Genomic DNA, 16855 nt, shown 5'->3' on the forward strand with positions numbered 1-16855 from the left:
TCACCTGGCAGAGGGCTGTGTGGAGGTGGCTGGGGGAGACACAGGCCTGGGGAAGCCAGGGTAGGGGCATCCCAGGGAGGTTGGGGAGAAGTCCAACCCTAGTTTGGATGAAGGGACTGGTCCCTGCAGCTGCAGGGTTCCCAGGGCCAGCCCAGGCTCGAGGTTGGGCAGGATGACACTTCTGTCATGAGCCTGGCCCTGGGACGGCACCTGCCTCCCTCTGGCCACACCGCACAGCACAGTGGTGCTTGCGCCCATTTTACAGGTGAGGAAACTGAGGCTGAGGACTGTGTGTGACTGAGAGCCTGTCCCCTCACCCTCTCCCCGCCCTCTGACCTGCCGTGCTTTGGAGTGGGTGCCCCCTCCGCTCTCCAAGAGCTCCTGCTCTCCAAGAGCCAGGGACTTGGCCAGGGACTTGGGCTAGAGGCTGCTCTGGGACCTAGGAGGCTGCACCCAAGGCCCTGCCCACACCCAGGCACCGCAGGACAGGGCGGGACGGTGGCGGATGCGGCATGGGCCCCGCCATGTGCAGAGCAGGTGGGCAGCGCAGGGGTCTTCACAGACCCAGAGCTGCCTTAGCCTGGAGTTCACACGCCCAGCCTCAGTTTCTCCATCTGCCACACCAGTGAGAACAGCTGTCCAGACCCCATGTGATACAGGCACAGAGAGCAACTTCCCTCCCGTGTCCGGCGGCGGCTGTCCACTGCTGGGGCCAGTGGCCTTGGTCACTGGGGGTGGGGTGCGACCTTCCTGGGCTGACATCCCTGGACCTGACCGGTGGGGGTACAGCCCCTCCCGGCAGGTGCACCGTCCACTGTGTGCCTGTGTGTCGGGCTGGCTGGTGTTGTGTCTGTGGCCCGGGGGCTGTGACCTGTGTGTCAAGGATGCTGCCTGGAGAACGTGAGGAAGGTCCCAGTGGGCAGGTGGGAGGGAGTTCCCTGGCAGCCAGAGCTGCTGTCCAGGGTGCCAGCGAAGGCTGTGGGGGTCGTGAGGTTGCTTCTAGCTCCACACTCTGAGGATTGTCCATTACCTCCCGTGGTTTGAGGACGGCCCCAGCCTCGGACCCACGCTCCCTCCCATCCCCGGGCCCACCCTACCCCCAATCCCTGGGCCACCATCCCCCAACATCCCCAGGAAGGCTGTGCTCCTCCCTGTGGAGTTGGTGCCTGGATCCTGGGCAGGCTGCTCGCTGCGTTTGTTCTAGAGGCTCCCATGGGAACCTGGCACCTGCCCCCGCTCTTAGCCTAGGAACAGACGGAGCTGGCCCGGCCTGCCCCTGAGGCAGCTGTGGGTCACCACTTGGGCCAGTTCCCTGCAGGCCTGTGGATGGGGAAGGGGCTGAGCTTCCCCAGCCTCAGGGGCCCCCAGGGATTGGGCAGTCCAGCTCCAAGAAGGAATCTCCTGCCATGCCTCCCACCAACCACTCATGTCCCGGGAGCTGCACTTTGAAACACAGCCTGGATGCCCAGGGGTCTGCCCGCCTGGGGTGAAGGGCCTGTGTGTAGGAGCAGCGTGTTTGGCAGAGAGCAGACAGGACTAGGGAAGGGGCCGCTGGAAGGTTGTAGGCCCTTCCAGCCCTAGAGTGGGAGTGAGAACTGCCTGCAGCTGCAGTCATCACTACGGCCCCTCCTGTGCCCAGGGCAGGCGTCATCAGCCCACCGAGGCCCCCGTGTGCCCAGGGCAGACGTCATCAGTCAACTACAGCGCTTTGTGTGCCGCATGCGGACAGGGTTTCAGAATCCGTGTCAGCCCAGCACTTGGGGACTGGCAGTCATCAGATAGACCCGTGCACTGCACCTGAAACCCACTGACACCTGAGTGAAGGGGGTGTCCCCTGAAAAGCCAGCGCCGAGTTGCGGCTGGTGGAGGCCAGGCTGAGCCTCATGCATGTGGCTGCATCTCATGCATGTGGCTGCATCTCATGCGTGTGGCTGCATCTCATGCGTGTGGCTGCATGGCAGGGAGGCAGGGATATCCTACGTGACGGGGGATGTATGGGGTCACAAGAAGAGCAGGGACCACTTGCCAGGCCAGGGGTCTCCCGGGACTCCCCTGGGGTCACTGTGGGAGGAGTAACAGGGGATTTGGCAGACTTGGCAGGAGATGGAGGAGGGTTGTCTGCTTCTGAGTCCGGAGGATGGGCCCTTACTGGATGGTGGGCATTTGATACAGTCCCCAGAGCCTCCCACGTTCCCCCAGGGCCTCCCAGGCTGGCTGCCCATGTGCAGATTTCAGGCCTGGGGCCACGCCCAGTTGGCTGCGTGACCCACTGCCCGCCGGTCCAGGTGCGTGTGGGAGCCGAAGTGGTACCACAGTGGGAGACAGGTCGAGGCTCAGCCGTGGGAGGCCGGCGTGGCGGACGCAGGTGCCCAGTCCTTCCCCCAGGGAGGAGGCACTGCTGTTTGTCAGGATGGTGGGGTATCCGCTGCAGAAGGTTTTGTCCTCAGAGGCGTGGGGGCTGGGGCAGGGTGCTTGAGGCACGCTTCAGCACCCCCAGAAGTTTGCTAAGCCTAAGCTCCGTGGCCCCAAGTGGGGCTCCCTGGATGACCCTGCAGTGGGAAGTCCCCTGACCCTCCCCGGGTGATCTCAGTCTTTCTGCTGGCTGGCGTTCTCCCTCCTAGACCTGGCCATGAAGACACCCCAAGTCCAGCATCCTGAGAGACCCAGGAGCAGCCCCCCGTCTTCCACTGCAGGGATGTTCCCTGGGGGGTGGGGTGTGGCCACGTCTCCAGTCTAGCAAGAGGAGGAAGGCGCAGGGCTGGCTGGAGAGGGCAGGGCCTCGACGCGCTGGGCTGCTGGGAAAATGTGTCAGAATGCAGGAGGGATGAGGGAAATGAGGTGCCTAGAGTGGGGGTGCCCGGCAGGCAGCCAGGGCTGGTGTGAGCAGAGACACTGGGCCAGGCCCTGTGTGCCGTGGGTGGGGGCTGCTTCTCCCTCCCCAGGGGTGAGAAGCCTCCAGGCTTCCCTTCTCCAGGTGGGCAGGAGGAGAGGAAGGGTCCCCTCACCCCTGGCTGCCTCCAGCCCCCATTTCTTGGCACTGTGCCCTCCCATTCTTCCGTCCTTCAGCCCTGCCCAGGGGCAGCCTTGACCCCCCCCGACTGCCCACACCACAGGCCTCCTACCTGCAACCCTTGACCTCCCCAGACATGGTGAGCTCAGGCCTGGGGGAGGCTGGGAGGGGTTTGGGGATGTGGCCATTGTGCCCCCCGCCAAGCCCAGGCGTGGCCTCCTGGCTTTACTCACCCATCAGGTGCTTGTGACCTTGAGCCTCTGTCTCCTGCAGTCCATCCCATCACGGGACTGAGTTTGGAGGCTCTTGCCCGCCACAGTAGGAGGGGCAGGATGTGGGGACCTCGGTGCAACCCCCACTGCGCACAGGGTTCTTCCCCACACTCTGCCAGGCTCTGAGGGCACCAGCAGCCTGAGTCCTGCCTGCCTCTCTGGGAGGTTCGTTTAGCCCAGGGCTTGCCCTTGTCTGCTGGGGTGATCATGAAAGCTCCCATCTCAAAGGGGTGTGGGAAGGGGAGGTTCTGGGGCCCTGGCGTTCTAGCAGGAACTTGCAGTTGAGGACCTCTGGCTCTGGTCTCATGTGCCCTGAGGCCCTGCTGGCTGAGCCCTCTTGGTCTCTGGCCCTGGAGTGTCTCCTCCATGCCATCTGGGGCCTCTGCGGTCCCCCTGGAGCCCTCCCCAGGACCACCACCCCCACTCCTCAGTGGCAGCCCCTCCCAGGACGCCGGTGTGTCCCCGGCCCAGCCACAGCAGCCCTGCCTTCTGGCTTCTGGTCTCAAAACAGCTGCTCTGATTCATGAAAATCATTTTTTTATTTTCTTTTTCAGTTTTGAGAGTACAGTCTTGTTGGGAAAAAGAAAGGGGCTTTCTGTCGCTGGGCCAGGAGGACCTCTTCCGTTCCTCTCTCTGCCCCCTGCCCAAAGAGGACCTCACCCTGCCGGCTGGGCCTCTCCGGCACCCCAGCCCCTCCCTGTCTGCTCCCTGCCCCTGCATCCCATCTCCCCATTCCCTCCTCCTCCCCGCTCCCTAACTTCCCCTCTGGGGCCTCAGAGGTGGGGACTGAGCAGGCAAGGATGGGGGCACCAGCCAGGCCTTTGGTCTTAGGGCCCTGACTAATGCTGCCCTGCTCCCCAGCCCAGGGGCCACCAGTCAAGGCCCAGCAGCTGAGGGACAAGCATAGCTGCCCACCCTCAGCTGCCCGCAGAGGGGACCAGCGGGAAGGAGCCCACTGCTCGGCCAGCTGAGTGCTGCTCCCCCCTGAGAGTGGATGGACTGGGGGACAGGGGCTCCGTGCCTGGGAAACAGAGTCTGGGAAGGAGGAATTTACAGACTTCTGTTTACCAAAACGAGGCCTCGTAAAACATTTAACAGCAGCCAGTTAAAGGGGGACAGCTGCGGAGGTTTAGCCAGTGCCCCCCAAGGCCCTGCCCCTTGCCCTGCCACTCCCCTACCCCCGCCCCAGTTCGTTCCCACCCAGTCCCTCTCAGCTTTGGTCAAGTCTTCCTGGGGCAGAGTTCAGTCTGTTCAGTCTGGTAAACAGCTGCTCCAGAGGCAGCTCCCACACAGACCAGGCCAGTCGGCCAGGCTCGAGCCTCAGCCCCGTGTCCCCAGCTGGAGGGCAGCTGCAGGGCCGCACCAGGGCCGGGGCGCCTTCCCCAGGTCCCCAGACTTGGCCTGGGATGTGTGGCCTCACAGGGAGATGGGACTTCGCCCTGTCAAGCAGGCTTCTGTGTCTCAGGACTTCCCAGAGCCTTCCCTGTGCTCATGCCCTGCACAAGACTCCAGATGGGGTGGGTGTGGGGTGCGTGCTTGGAGCTGGTGACCCAGAGCTTGGGTTTCCTGGAGCATCTCCTGGGGCTCAAGCTCCACAGATTTCCCTGGGATCCACTGAGCCAGAGAAGATCGAACACTAGCTGGGTGGTGCCTGCCACTGCCGGGGGTCCCAGTGGGATTAGGGTGTGGGGTGCACGAGTTGGACTCGGGGGCCCATTTACCAGGAAAGATTCCGAGCAGGAGTTTTAGAAGGTGAGGCCATGGCCGGGCGCAGTGGCTCACGCCTGTAATCCCAGCACTTTGGGAGGCCGAGGCAGGCGGATCACAAGGTCAGGAGATCCAGACCATGGTGAAACCTCGTCTCTACTAAAAATACAAAAAAAAAAAACTAGCCGGGCGCGGTGGCGGGCATCTGTAGTCCCAGCTACTCAGGAGGCTGAGGCAGGAGAATGGCGTAAACCCGGGAGGCGGAGCTTGCAGTGAGCCGAGATCGCGCCACTGCCCTCCAGCCAGGGGGACAGAGCGAGACTCCGTCTCAAAAAAAAAAAAAAAAAAAAGGTGAGGCCCCCGCCATCCTGCCCTGCCCAGCTGCGTTCGTTCTGGTTCATTCTGGCTCATTCTGGCAGGTTGAAGCTGTAGGTTGCTGCCTCAAATGTCTTCTCCTCAGGCCTATAGAGGGCTGCCAGACCCCCAACCACAGCCAGCCCCTCGGCCCTCATGTTCAGGCAGCTGCTGTGGTGGGCCGGCCAGCACCAGCACCACCGGGACTGCACGCGGGGCTGGGGATGGGGCTGGGCAGGTCTGAGTCTGAGAACTCTGCCCGTGGCCCAGGTTCCTGCTGGGGAACCAGAAGCCACACTCCTTGTGACTGGTGTCTCTGGTGTCCAGCAGACATGCTCTCTGCAGCACTTGGGCTGGGTTCTGGTGCCTGCAGGCCTCCCAGGCCGTGCTCAGCCCTGTCCTGACCTGCCAGCTGTGCTTCACCCCTTGGGTGGGGGCAAGTGTGCCCCACACAACCAGAGCTGTCCCAAGACCCAGGGCCAGCCGCGTGGGTGACTGGGAGTGGCTGGCTTTCCTGTATTGGGCAGAGGCAGGTCGCTCAGAAATGTGGCTGCCTTGAGGGACAGACAGACTCCTTAGCCTAGAGAGGGGGCTGTCTGGCATGACTCGGAGTCACCACCTGGGGTTTGGGGGCTGGGGCCTGTGCAGGGAACTCTTTGCCCCCATCCCCTCCCCACCCTGTGCAGACCTCAGAGCTGGAAGAGGCCTGGCCATGGTGGGAACTCGGCGTTGGATGGACACACCTGTGACCTCCAGCCAGGGTCGGGGGAGGCTGGCCACACCCCAGCAGCGCTGGTCCCTGGCCTGGGCTGTCCACTGGGCCCTGGGGCCTGCCTTGGGGAGGCCAAGTCCGGGCCTGGCTGTCCTTTGGCCAGGACCTTGGTACCGTGTCTGTCCACCGTGCCCCCTCCTCCCACAAAACTTCCCTGGAGTCCCTTTTCTTGCCCAGCCTGGGAGCTTCTGTGATCCTGAGTGCTGCTGGGAGAGAACAGAGGCCGCCTCGTCCGTCCTCCCCTCTCCCCAGCCCATCAGCAATTCAATTTGTGCCGCACCGGCGGGACGGCATTAGTCGAGTCAGAGTTAATATGATGTATTGACGGGTTGATTTCCCCCCGGCGGCGGCGTGCTGGGCTCTGCGGGGCATCGCTCCTGGGCTGCCTGCCGGCTTCTTGCCTCCCTGGGGTCAGGGCGAGTGTGGGCCGGGGGCTGGGAGTTGCCTCTGCAGCTGGGTCTCCTTGCTTCTCTAGCTCCGGGGTACCCCAGATTTTCGGGGAGTCTGGCATCCACCTTCCTACCCGTGAGCCACTTGGATCACCATGGAAACAGCAACGTTCTCTATGGGCAGCACCGTTTCTATGGAACCCAAAAAGGCAAGTGCAGCATGGGGCCGGCGTGGGGAGCAGGCGGGGAGGGGGCGCGGGAGCTTCTGGGTCACCAGGGAAAGGCCAGCCTAGGTGAGCCCTCCCACAGGTGTCATCGAGGTCAGGGTGGGGGCTAGAGGAGAGGGTGGGTCTGCCCCTCAGGATTTAAACCCAGGGGCCCAGGACCACCCCCAGGCGCAGGTTCAGTTCCCAGATCACGCTGTCTCAAGACCTCTCGCTGCTCAGGTGGGAGCAGCTGAGCTAGTGCCCACCTTCCTTATCACCCTAGTCCCACCAGCTTCCTCAGGATCTGGCCTTGCCCTGCAGCCCCCAACAGCTCCCGGATCCTGGGGTGGCTCAGGAGGAGGACACATCCGGTGGGGGCTGGAGGAAGCCCACAGAAGCCTGCACTTCCCGGCTTACACACTCAGTGGTCTGGGCTAGAGCTGGGCTGCAGGAGCCCCGCCCCCAGCCCCCAGCCCCGTGTCCCGGTGGACAGAAGGGCGAGCTGGGCTGCAGGAGGCCCAGCCCCCAGCCCCGTGTCCCGGAGGACAGAAGGGCTGCTTACCCTACTGGCAGCAGGCATCCCCAAAGAAGGGATGCAGAGTTTGAGTCTTTGCTGAGAAATCAGAATCGGTGGGGCCTTGGGGAAGAGGAATCGCAGGCCCAGCAGAGCCAAGTCCCGGTGCCAGGGAGTCCCCCCCGGAGTCCCTGAGACGGCCTGGCTGGAGGTGGGATGGGTGTGGGTCCTTATCTCCAAGTTGGTAGGGTGACATCTCATTTGCATTTTAAAAAGTTCCCCTTGGGGTGACACCAGGAGGCTGGAGCAGGAAGCCGAAGGTTAGTTACTGGCCTACAATGAGAAGCAATACAGGTGTGGGGTCCCACAGGGGCCGGCATCAGTGATATCTAGGAGGGGGGTTGGGGGCAGGGAGGGATAGAGGGGTCTAGGTGACCCTCAGTTTCCGGCCTGGGCTATGGGAGGGCGCACCTGGGAGGAGCAGTTGGATGGTGGGGTGAGTTCTGCCTCAGTGCAGAGGGGCTGGGACGTCTCCCCAGGAGGATCTGAGAGGTGTCTGGACACATGGGGTGCGGTCAGTGTGGAGAGGTGGACTGGGAGGTTGTCCTGGCTGTGGAGAGGGACACCCAGGCTGTGGGGGGTGAGAAGGGAGGTGGGGACAAATGGCTTCCGCACAGCCCCTGGGAGCCCAGGAGCCCTGGCGTTTAGGGCTGGAGCTCTGGGTCGGGGCAGAGGAAAGGCCCAGAAAGCCCCTGCAGGGCCTGAGAGGCAGACTAGACACCCTGCAGGGAACAGAGTGGGGGACCCCAGTGAGCCTGTGGTCATGATGACCCCAACTCTGAGTGAGCTGAGGGGTGGGGACCTGAGGCCAGTCTGCCCACCCTCGCTTGGCTGCCTGTCAGCCCCTTCTCCCCACCTCACACTCACTCCAGGACCTCTGTGTGGCCTGCACCTCCGCACCTGCAGGAGCCCGAGATTTGCTAAAGCTCGGGAGGGCTTTGGCCTTGCCCGTGCCAGCCAGCTGCAGGGGAGCAGGCATGGGGGCCAGGAACTCACCACCAGCCCCACCCAGGGGATTCAGCTCTCACCCAGGACAGGCACCCAAACCTGTCTCCTCACCCTACACCCCAGCTCCTGTGGCTGCAGGCTGAGGGGCTCTGCTGCCCAGAGGACAGCCCCGCAGGCCCCGTTCCCCCAGACCCACGTCAGCCCCTGCGCGTGCAGTTATTTTGACAGTGTTTGTCAAGGGCGGGCAGGTGGCTGGTCCCAGCCCCAGAAACCCAACCCCTCCACCAGCACAGGGGACTCCCTCCGGGCAGTGGCCAGCCAGGCCTCTCGGCTTTCACAATATTGTGGTGCAGCTACGTCCAAGAACAGTATTTGGTTTTGGAAATGGAGCTAATTAGGTTTCGCTGGGGCTAGCCCCTTCCCGCTCCCCTTCCCCCTTGTTTCTAATTAGCAGGAAATTGACAAGGAATTTACATGCCTGAGGACAATTTTACAAGTTCCAAATGTTTCTTTTGTTTCCCCCCTTGTCTGCTCCCTCCCTTCTTGGCACCACCCTGCTGCCCACCCACCCAGCTGGGCGTGGAGAGGGACAGCCCCCCGCCCAGGGTCCCCAGAGGCGGTGACCTGGCCCCCTCTGTGGGGTGATGGGTACCCCCAGGGCAGCCAGGAGTGTGGAGAGCTTGGGGCAGACCCTAGCCGGGAAGAGCGGGCCCAGGCCGAGGGCCCAGGCTGAGGGCCCAGGCTGGGCAACTGTTTCAGGGACCGGCAGAGGGAGCCCCCAGACACCCACCAGCCACCAGGCAGGGCGAGCATAGCTGCTGCTCTCTGCCCCCGGAGCCACTGGCCTTTCTCCATTTCAACCCATTACCTTAGCCCCACCAGACTGAGACACCCAGACGAGAGGCCGAGGGGCTGGGAGCTCCCAGGGGGTCCAGCAGGTGGGTGAGCCCCTCCTCCGTGACCACCTGTCCTTCCTCACCTCTTCTGCGGGGGCGCCAGGAGCTGCGCCTGCCACCTGTCCCTGGTTTCCAAGGTCCTGGTGCCTGTTTGTAAAGACCCAGTGGGGATGCCCTGTAACACTCACTGCCTGCCCCGCGTCCCCCAAAAATCCCTACTGGCACTGGGCCAGGTAGGGGAGAGACGGGCCTCGGGTTTGCATCTCCCATCTCTGAGGTGTGGGGGCCGAACATGGGGGCCGAGGGTGAGTGTTTCACGGGGACAGAACTTCAGTACGGGGAGGTGAGAGGTTCTGGCCATGAATGCTTGTGACGGCTGCACGGCAGGGGGAATGTGCCCAGTGCCCCTGAACTGTGCACCAAAAATGGGAAATTTTATGTTATCCATATTTCACTACAATTTTATAAAAACAAAAGCAAAAAATGACCGGGCACGGTGGCTCACGCCTGTAATCCCAACACTGTGGGAGGCCGAGGCGGGTGATCACTTGAGCTCAGGAGACCAGCCTGGGCAACATGGTGAAACCTTGTCTCTAAAATAAAATAAAATAATAGGCCGGGCGTGGTGGCTCCCACCTGTAATCCCAGCACTTTGGGAGGCCAAGGTGGGCGAATCACGAGGTCAGGAGATTGAGACCATCCTGGCTAACACAGTGAAATCCCATCTCTACGAAAAATACAAAAAATTAGCTGGGCGTAGTGGCGGGCGCCTGTAGTCCCAGCTGCTCGGGAGGCTGAGGCAGGAGAATGGCGTGAACCCGGGAGGTGGAACTTGCAGTGAGCGGAGATCGCGCCACCGCACTCCAGCCTAGGTGACAGAGGACAGGGTGAGACTCCATCTCAAAAAAAAAAAGCGAAAACCTTCCCTAGGCTGTAACCTGGGGTCAGTGCCAGCTGGTGTCCGGGAGGCACCTGGAGCACCTCTCTCAGGGAGTCTTCCTCCAGCCTCACCCCTAAGGCCTCCCATCGACCTTGGCTCTTTCCCACACAGATAACTTCTACCTGCGCAACCTACCGCCCCAGCCCACGCTGCTGCCGGCCAACCACAACTTCCCCAGCGTGGCCCGGGCCGCCCCTGCTCACCCCATGGGCTCCTGCAGCCGGGATCGAGACCGGGGCGAGGCTGGCTCCCTGCAGAAGGGCCCCAAGGACTTCGACCGCTTCCTCGTGGGCAAAGAGCTGGCCAGAGAGAAGGCGGGCAAGGCGGCTGAGGGCAAGGAGCGGCCGGCGGCAGAGGAAGACGGTGGCAAGGAGCGGCACAAGCTGGTGCTGCCCGTGCCGGCTGATGGGCACTGCAGGGAGGGTGGCCCTGTACCCCGAGGAGCCTGTGAGGGCCGCTCCAAGCACCTCACCTCCTGCCTCCTCAACACCAAGGTGCTCAATGGCGAGATGGGCAGGGCCGCGCTAGCCAGCTGTGCGGGGGGCGTGCTGGGGCGGCCTGGCGCGGGGGTGGCAACCTCTGGGCGCTGTGCGAAGGAGGCAGCAGGCCCCCCGGAGCCCGGGCCGGCCTTCAGCGAGTGCCTGGAGCGGCGGCAGATGCTACACCACACCGCGTCCTATGCCGGGCCGCCCCCGCCCCTCAGCACGGCCGCTGGCTCCTTCCCCTGCCTGCAGCTGCACGGGGGCCCTGACGGGCTCTGCCCGCTGCAGGACAAAGTCCCCCGGGACCTAAAGGCCAGCGGGCCCACCTTCGTGCCTTCTGTGGGACACCTGGCCGACAAGGGCCGCCCCTTCCAGGCCACTGAGGCCTGCGCTGTGGCAGGGGAGGGCAAGGACCGGCACCTGGAGGGAACCATGGCCCCTGACCACGCTGCAGCCTATGGAGTCTCCTATGCCCACCTGAAGGCTGAGAGCAAGGGCGAGCGGCGGCCTGGGGGCTTTGAGGCGGCCCTCAACCCCCGGCTAAAGGGCCTAGACTATCTCGGCAGCGCAGGCCCTGAGGCCTCCTTCCCTGGACTCCCTAAAGGTAGTCTGGACAAAAGCGGCTACTTCGAGTTGCCCACCTCTTCACAGGACTGTGCCCGGCCTGGTCACCAGGACCCGCTGGGCGGGAAGGCCCCCCAGGCCTGCTGCACTTTAGATAAGACTGCTGGCAAGGAAGCCCCGGCCGGCCCCCCGGGGGCACAGAAGGTGGCCCGGATCCGGCACCAGCAGCACTTGGTGGCCCCCGAGGTGGAACAGGGGGGCATTGGGGCTGAGGCCAAGCGCAAGTCCCTGGAGCTGGCATCCCTGGGCTACAGCGGGCCCCACCTGCCCCCATGGAGTGTCCAGGCAGGCCCGGGCACCGCCATGGCCATCAGCGAGGAGCGCAAGGCTGGCGCCTACCTGGACCCCTTTGGCAGCGGCCTGCAGCAGGCGGCCCTTCTGCCCCAGGAACTGCCTGCACCACCGGACGAGGTCTCGGCCATGAAGAACCTGCTCAAGTACAGCAGCCAGGCCCTAGCGGCGGGCCAGAAGGCACCTTTGGTGGGCCTGGGCGGCCTCAAGGCCAGCTGCGTCCAGCAGGAAGCGAAGTTCCTGTCCTCTAAGGCCCCAGGCCAGTCGGAGAGGCCGGACTGTGCCCGCAGCCGGGAGCACGACACCATGCACGGTGACGGGGAGGTTCGGCAGCCCCCTGTGGGCATCGCAGTGGCCTTGGCCCGGCAGAAGGACACGGCGAGCCGGTCTGAGGCAGCCTACGGCACCAACACCGCGCGGCAGGGCCGGGCCGCCCCCGCTTTCAAAGGTACAGGCCCTGCGCAGAGAGGGAGGCAGGCCGGGCCAGTCTAGGATGCCCAGCTGGCCCTGCCCTGCGCCCCCGCTCCCCAGCTCCCACACCTGCCCTTGGCAGACCCTCCGATGCCCCAGGACCAGGGGATCCTCCTCAGGGCATCAGGCCCCCCAGCTCGAAGCGGGGTCACTGCTTGCCTTAGCCGGTGGCTCCCTGGCCACCCAACCCTCTCCTTTCTGCTGTCTCGACCCCGTGCAGCTGGCGGTGGGCCCCGTTCCACACACGCGCTGGACCTGGAGGCCGAGGAGGAGAGGACCCGGCTATGTGATGACCGCCTGGGGCTCGCCGGCCGCGAGCTGCTGCTGCAGTGAGAGCTGGGCCTGTGGCCCTGGGGAGTGGGGCTGGGCCTGGGCTTGGGGCTCCCCACTCAGAGCCACGTGGAGGAAGAGGGTGGTCATGGCTGGGGCAGCAGATTCTATGGCTGGCTGTGGGTGGGTTTCTACCCACCCCTAGAGCCTTTCTGGGGTCTCACCCTGGATTGGGGGTCTCAGCTAACCCCCTGCAACAGTCAGGTTGCCCACTCTCAGGGGCCAGGAGAGGGCCCCCAGTCAGCCCTGCAGAGCACTGAGGCTGGAGCCTGGGGTTTTCCCTGAGCCTCCAGGTCCCATTCTCTCTCCCAGGTTGATGGCAGGGGGTGGGATGGGGAGCTGGGCGTTGGCGCTGGTGGCAGGGCTGAGCCCCGGGTCTTACAGAGACAGCAAAGGGCCGGGGGTGGGATGGGGAGCCGGGCGTTGGCGCTGGTGGCAGGGCTGAGCCCCGGGTCTTACAGGGACAGCAAAGACCGCGTAGAGTTCGCCCGGATCCACCCACCGAGCAGCTGCCCTGGGGACCTGGCCCCCCACCTCATGATGCAGAGCAGCCAGCTGGGCGGGGACCCAGCCCCCCACACCCACCCGCATCCCCCCTGGCTGCCCCGCACCCGCAGCCCCTCCCTGTGGATGGGGGGCCACTCCTACGGTCAGTGATCCCAGGGCGGGGGCTGGCCTGGGGCTGATGGGGGATTCCCTCCTGGTCCCTGAGAGTGGGAGGCCTGACCACTGTGCCCTCTGCCTCCCAGGCCTGGGGCACCCTGCCCTGCACCAGAACCTGCCCCCCGGCTTCCCCGCCTCTGTGGCTGGCCCCGTGCCCTCTGTCTTCCCCCTTCCCCAGGACGCCCCCACTCAGCTGGTCATCCTGCCCTCAGAGCCCACACCCCACAGCGCCCCCCACGCACTTGGTAAGGGCCCCTGGTCCAGGCTGCCACACTCGGGGGGCTGTTGGAAGGAGGGGCAGCTGGGGGTGGGCTGGCCAGGGCTCAGGAGGGAGCAGTGGGCTTGGTGGGCTAAGGAAAGGGTGACGGGGACTCGGGGAAGCAGCCCCGGAGCTGTCCCTTCCCCGGCCAGGCTGACCCCTCCTGGGCTCTGCCCGCAGCGGATGTCATGGACCAGGCCTCGCTGTGGCCCCCCATGTATGGGGGCCGGGGCCCTGCCTCTCACATGCAGCACCCCGGCCAGCTCCCCGTGTACTCGAGGCCACAGCTCCTCCGGCAGCAGGAGCTCTATGCTTTGCAGCAGCAGAGGGCCGCCCAGTTCCAGGTACCGCCCCCAGCCACGCCTGCCTGGGCCAGGCACTTCTCCCCCTCCCTGCCTGGCCGGGCCTGGCTCCGGGAGACCCCTGAACGCCTGCCCTCCGGCAGGATGAACCCAAGCAGGGGACCCTATGGGGTCGGGGGAGCCTGAGCCTGCCTGAACTTCCCCCCATCCCTGACAGCGGAAGCCCGAAGACCAGCACCTGGATCTGGAGGAGCCCGCCCAGGAGAAGGCCCCGAAGTCCACTCACAAGCCAGTTGCCTTAACCCCCACGGCCCCAGGCGCCCCCTCACCCGCTGCAGGCCCCACCAAGCTGCCACCCTGCTGCCACCCGCCCGCCCCAAAGCCCCCTGCCAGCTGCCCCACCCCACCACCTCGGCCCAGCGCCCCGTGCACTTTAAATGTCTGCCCTGCCAGCAGCCCCGGGCCTGGCTCCCGGGTGCCCAGCGCCGAGGAAAAGACTGGGGAGGGTCCGCAGTCCACGGCTGACATCGTCACGTCCGAACCAGGTGAGAGCAGCCGCCTGGCCTGGCCCGCTGTGCTCCGCTCCAAGCCCTCCCGCCCCTGCCTGGCAGGGCTGAATTCGGGCTGCCTGCAGGGCTGCTCCACACCGGCCCAGGCCCAGGGCAGCGTGGCTGTTCCCTTCCTTTCTCTTCCCTCTTCCCAACCCTCCCAATGGGCATGGGAGAAGCACACAGCGGCCCAGCCACCTCCTTCCTGGCCCTGGGCTGACAAAGACACGATGAAGACGGTCCCACTGGCCGTCATGGGGACGCTCCAGCAATGAAGGCAGGGCCTGCTGGTGGTGGTGCTGGCAGCCTGGGGGGCACCGGGCGTGGGACCTGACCAGGCTGCCATTCAGGGTCTCAGCAAAGCTGGGTGAGGGAGGGGCAGTGAGGCGGGGTGCCTGGGTTGGGGGGTCTCGGACCTGGCCTCGGCCCCTGCCACCCGCCCATCCACTCCCCGCCAGCCTGTTTGATTCTGTCTGAATGGGGCTGAGTTCACACTGGAAACCGTGTGGCGAACATAAAACCCGTCCTAGTTTCACGGTCAGGAGACGGAGCCAGCCGAGGCTTTCAGTTTTTCTCCCTTAGTTTTTTTTTTTTTTTCCCTGCAGTTAATGGGACGTGATGCCTCTGACGTGCTCGTTCTGGTTCAGGGAAAACCCTGATTCAAGCATCATGTTTTACAAATTTCCCCTTTTCTGGTTGCCCACGGCACACCATGCCAGAGATGGCTCCTGAGGCCACCCTAGCCCAGGCGGCCAGGGTTGTTGGGGGAGCATTAGAGCCACTCGGTGGGGGAATGAGGGCCTGGCGTCAGGCTGCTCACACTTTTTTTTTCTTCTTTATTTTTTTGAGACAAGGTGTACCCCTCTGTCCCCCAGGCTGGAGTGTGGTGGCACGAACATGGTTCACTGCAGCCTCGGCCTCCTGGGCTCAAGCCATCCTCCCACCTCAGCCTCCCGTGTAGCTTGGACCACGGGCATGCACCACCACGCCCAGCTAATTGTTCTTTTATTTTTTTGTAATGGTGCATGCACTCTGTTGCCCAGGCTGGTCTTGAACTCCTGGCCTTAATGATCCTCCCTCCTCAGCCTTCCAAAGTATTGGGATTACAGGCGTGAGCCACTGTGCCCGGCCAGGCTGCCCCCTTAATTAACGTTAACACTTTCGCCGCCACCAGTCTTGCAGACCTGCAGCTAGCCCGGAACCCTTCCGCATGGGCTTGGGTCTGAGGGTTCGAGGTCGCTGTCCTCCGTCCTATTGCAGGACACCCCCTCACCACCACTCCCAGCTCCCTGCTGACCTGTCCCCTCCTTTGCAGACCTGCCTCCCGGATACCTGCGCCCCGTGGCTGGCCTGGGCTTCTCCCTACCCTCAGACGTGCACTCTTCTAACCTCGAGGACCCTGAAACTATGCAAACCGCCACCCTGGGGGCCCATCCTGAGCCCACAAGGACATTCCTGCCTGGGGAGCCACCTCCCTGCAGCCCCAGGAGCCTGGAGGAGCCCGGGCTGCTCTCAGGGGCCAGGGAGGCCACCCAGGACCTTGCCGCCACCCCCCACCCTGCCGAGCGGGGACCCCAGGGGAAGGCAGCGGACCCCAGCCCACTTGAGGGGCTACAAGAACTGCAATGTGGGGCCCTCCTCGAGGCAGGGGGCCCCGAGGCCACCGGCCAGGCTCATTCTACTCAGGGAGAGGCACGAGAAGAGAGGAGCAGGGAGGAGGGGGAGCAGGAGCCCTCATCAGGGGCCTCCCCGCAAGTCCTACAGCAGCAAGCAGGGAGCCCGGGTGCCCTTGAGGACGAGGGAGAGCAGCCGACCGCTGAGGAGGACGAGCTGGAGGAAGATGAGCTGGGGCAGCAGAGTATGGAGGACTCAGAGGAGGACTGTGGGGGAGCTCCCAACAACAGCCACCCACCCAGGGCGCTACCAGGCCTGGATGCTTTGGTGGCCGCCACCATCGACCTGGGGGACCTGCCCAGCGACAGCCCACCAGACCCTCAGCCCCCAGCAGCCTCTGGACCCCCCAGCACAGCCCCCCTGCCCCATAGCTCAGGGACTCATGGAATCGCTCTGCTCAGCGAGCTGGCCGACCTGGCAATCCAGAGGCAGAGGAGTGAGAGGGCTGTGCCAGGTAAGCCCGGTGGTTGCCACCACCCCCCAAAGCCCTAGCGGTGGGACCCGCAGGCCTGGCTCAGGGTCACCTGGCCAGATGGCAGCCTTGGGCCCCGCTCAGTTGTCCCCAGAGTGTGGTGGGTCCCCTGGAGAGTGTCCACCTCCCCTTGCCGACCCTCATCCGTGGAAGTCCGAGGCAAGTGTGCCATTTCCGAATCTCCTTGTCCCAGGTGGGGTCCTGGGAGCAGGACTCACCCACATGATGGTTTCAAAGGAAGGGCCTCTCGGGCAGCACCTCCTATTGAAAGTGGCTGAACAGGGGCCCGTGTCCTGGCAAGGGGAGAGAAGAGCCTGCCTCCTGCTCTGCCAGGCCTCCACCACCTCAGGCTTCGTGGCTGCTGCCCTGGCCTGGGGGGTCCAGTTCAGGAACTGGCGGCTCCCCACTCAGGCCCAGGGGAGGAAGCAGGAGGGTGGGGCTCTTGCTGCAGGGAGGCCTATGGGACCGGGAGCTCCTGGGCTCTTCCAGCCACCCAGAGGCCCCAAGGACAGCTGGACAACAGTGGGCGGAGCCAGATCACCTAAGGGCCAGGTCTCTGCTTAACCCACCCCAGCCCTTGGTCTGGGCACTCCCTGCGGTCTAGCGCTCCTGGGAAAGCCCCTGCTTCCTGCCGTCTTCCTTGTGGACCCCGGAGAAAGCCCCAGGGTGGA

At 64.5% G+C, this 16855-nt stretch overlaps 1 protein-coding gene across 3 annotated transcripts in view; it reads left to right on the forward strand.

The window, feature by feature from the left end:
* The window catches only part of BAHCC1 (BAH domain and coiled-coil containing 1), a 71434-nt gene that overhangs the window by 35882 nt on the left and 18697 nt on the right, over positions 1-16855 (forward strand). For all 3 annotated transcript variants that reach the window (XM_077973175.1, XM_077973176.1, XM_015120579.3), the window contains exons 4-11: positions 6591-6713; positions 10180-11913; positions 12157-12265; positions 12728-12915; positions 13016-13174; positions 13369-13532; positions 13708-14035; positions 15354-16166. In XM_077973175.1, the coding sequence (XP_077829301.1) occupies positions 6591-6713; positions 10180-11913; positions 12157-12265; positions 12728-12915; positions 13016-13174; positions 13369-13532; positions 13708-14035; positions 15354-16166 (3618 nt within the window). The remainder of the gene's footprint in view (positions 1-6590; positions 6714-10179; positions 11914-12156; positions 12266-12727; positions 12916-13015; positions 13175-13368; positions 13533-13707; positions 14036-15353; positions 16167-16855) is intronic.

This window comes from Macaca mulatta, chromosome 16 (assembly GCF_049350105.2).
Source record: "Macaca mulatta isolate MMU2019108-1 chromosome 16, T2T-MMU8v2.0, whole genome shotgun sequence".
In the NCBI taxonomy this organism is placed as follows: Eukaryota; Metazoa; Chordata; class Mammalia; order Primates; family Cercopithecidae; genus Macaca; species Macaca mulatta.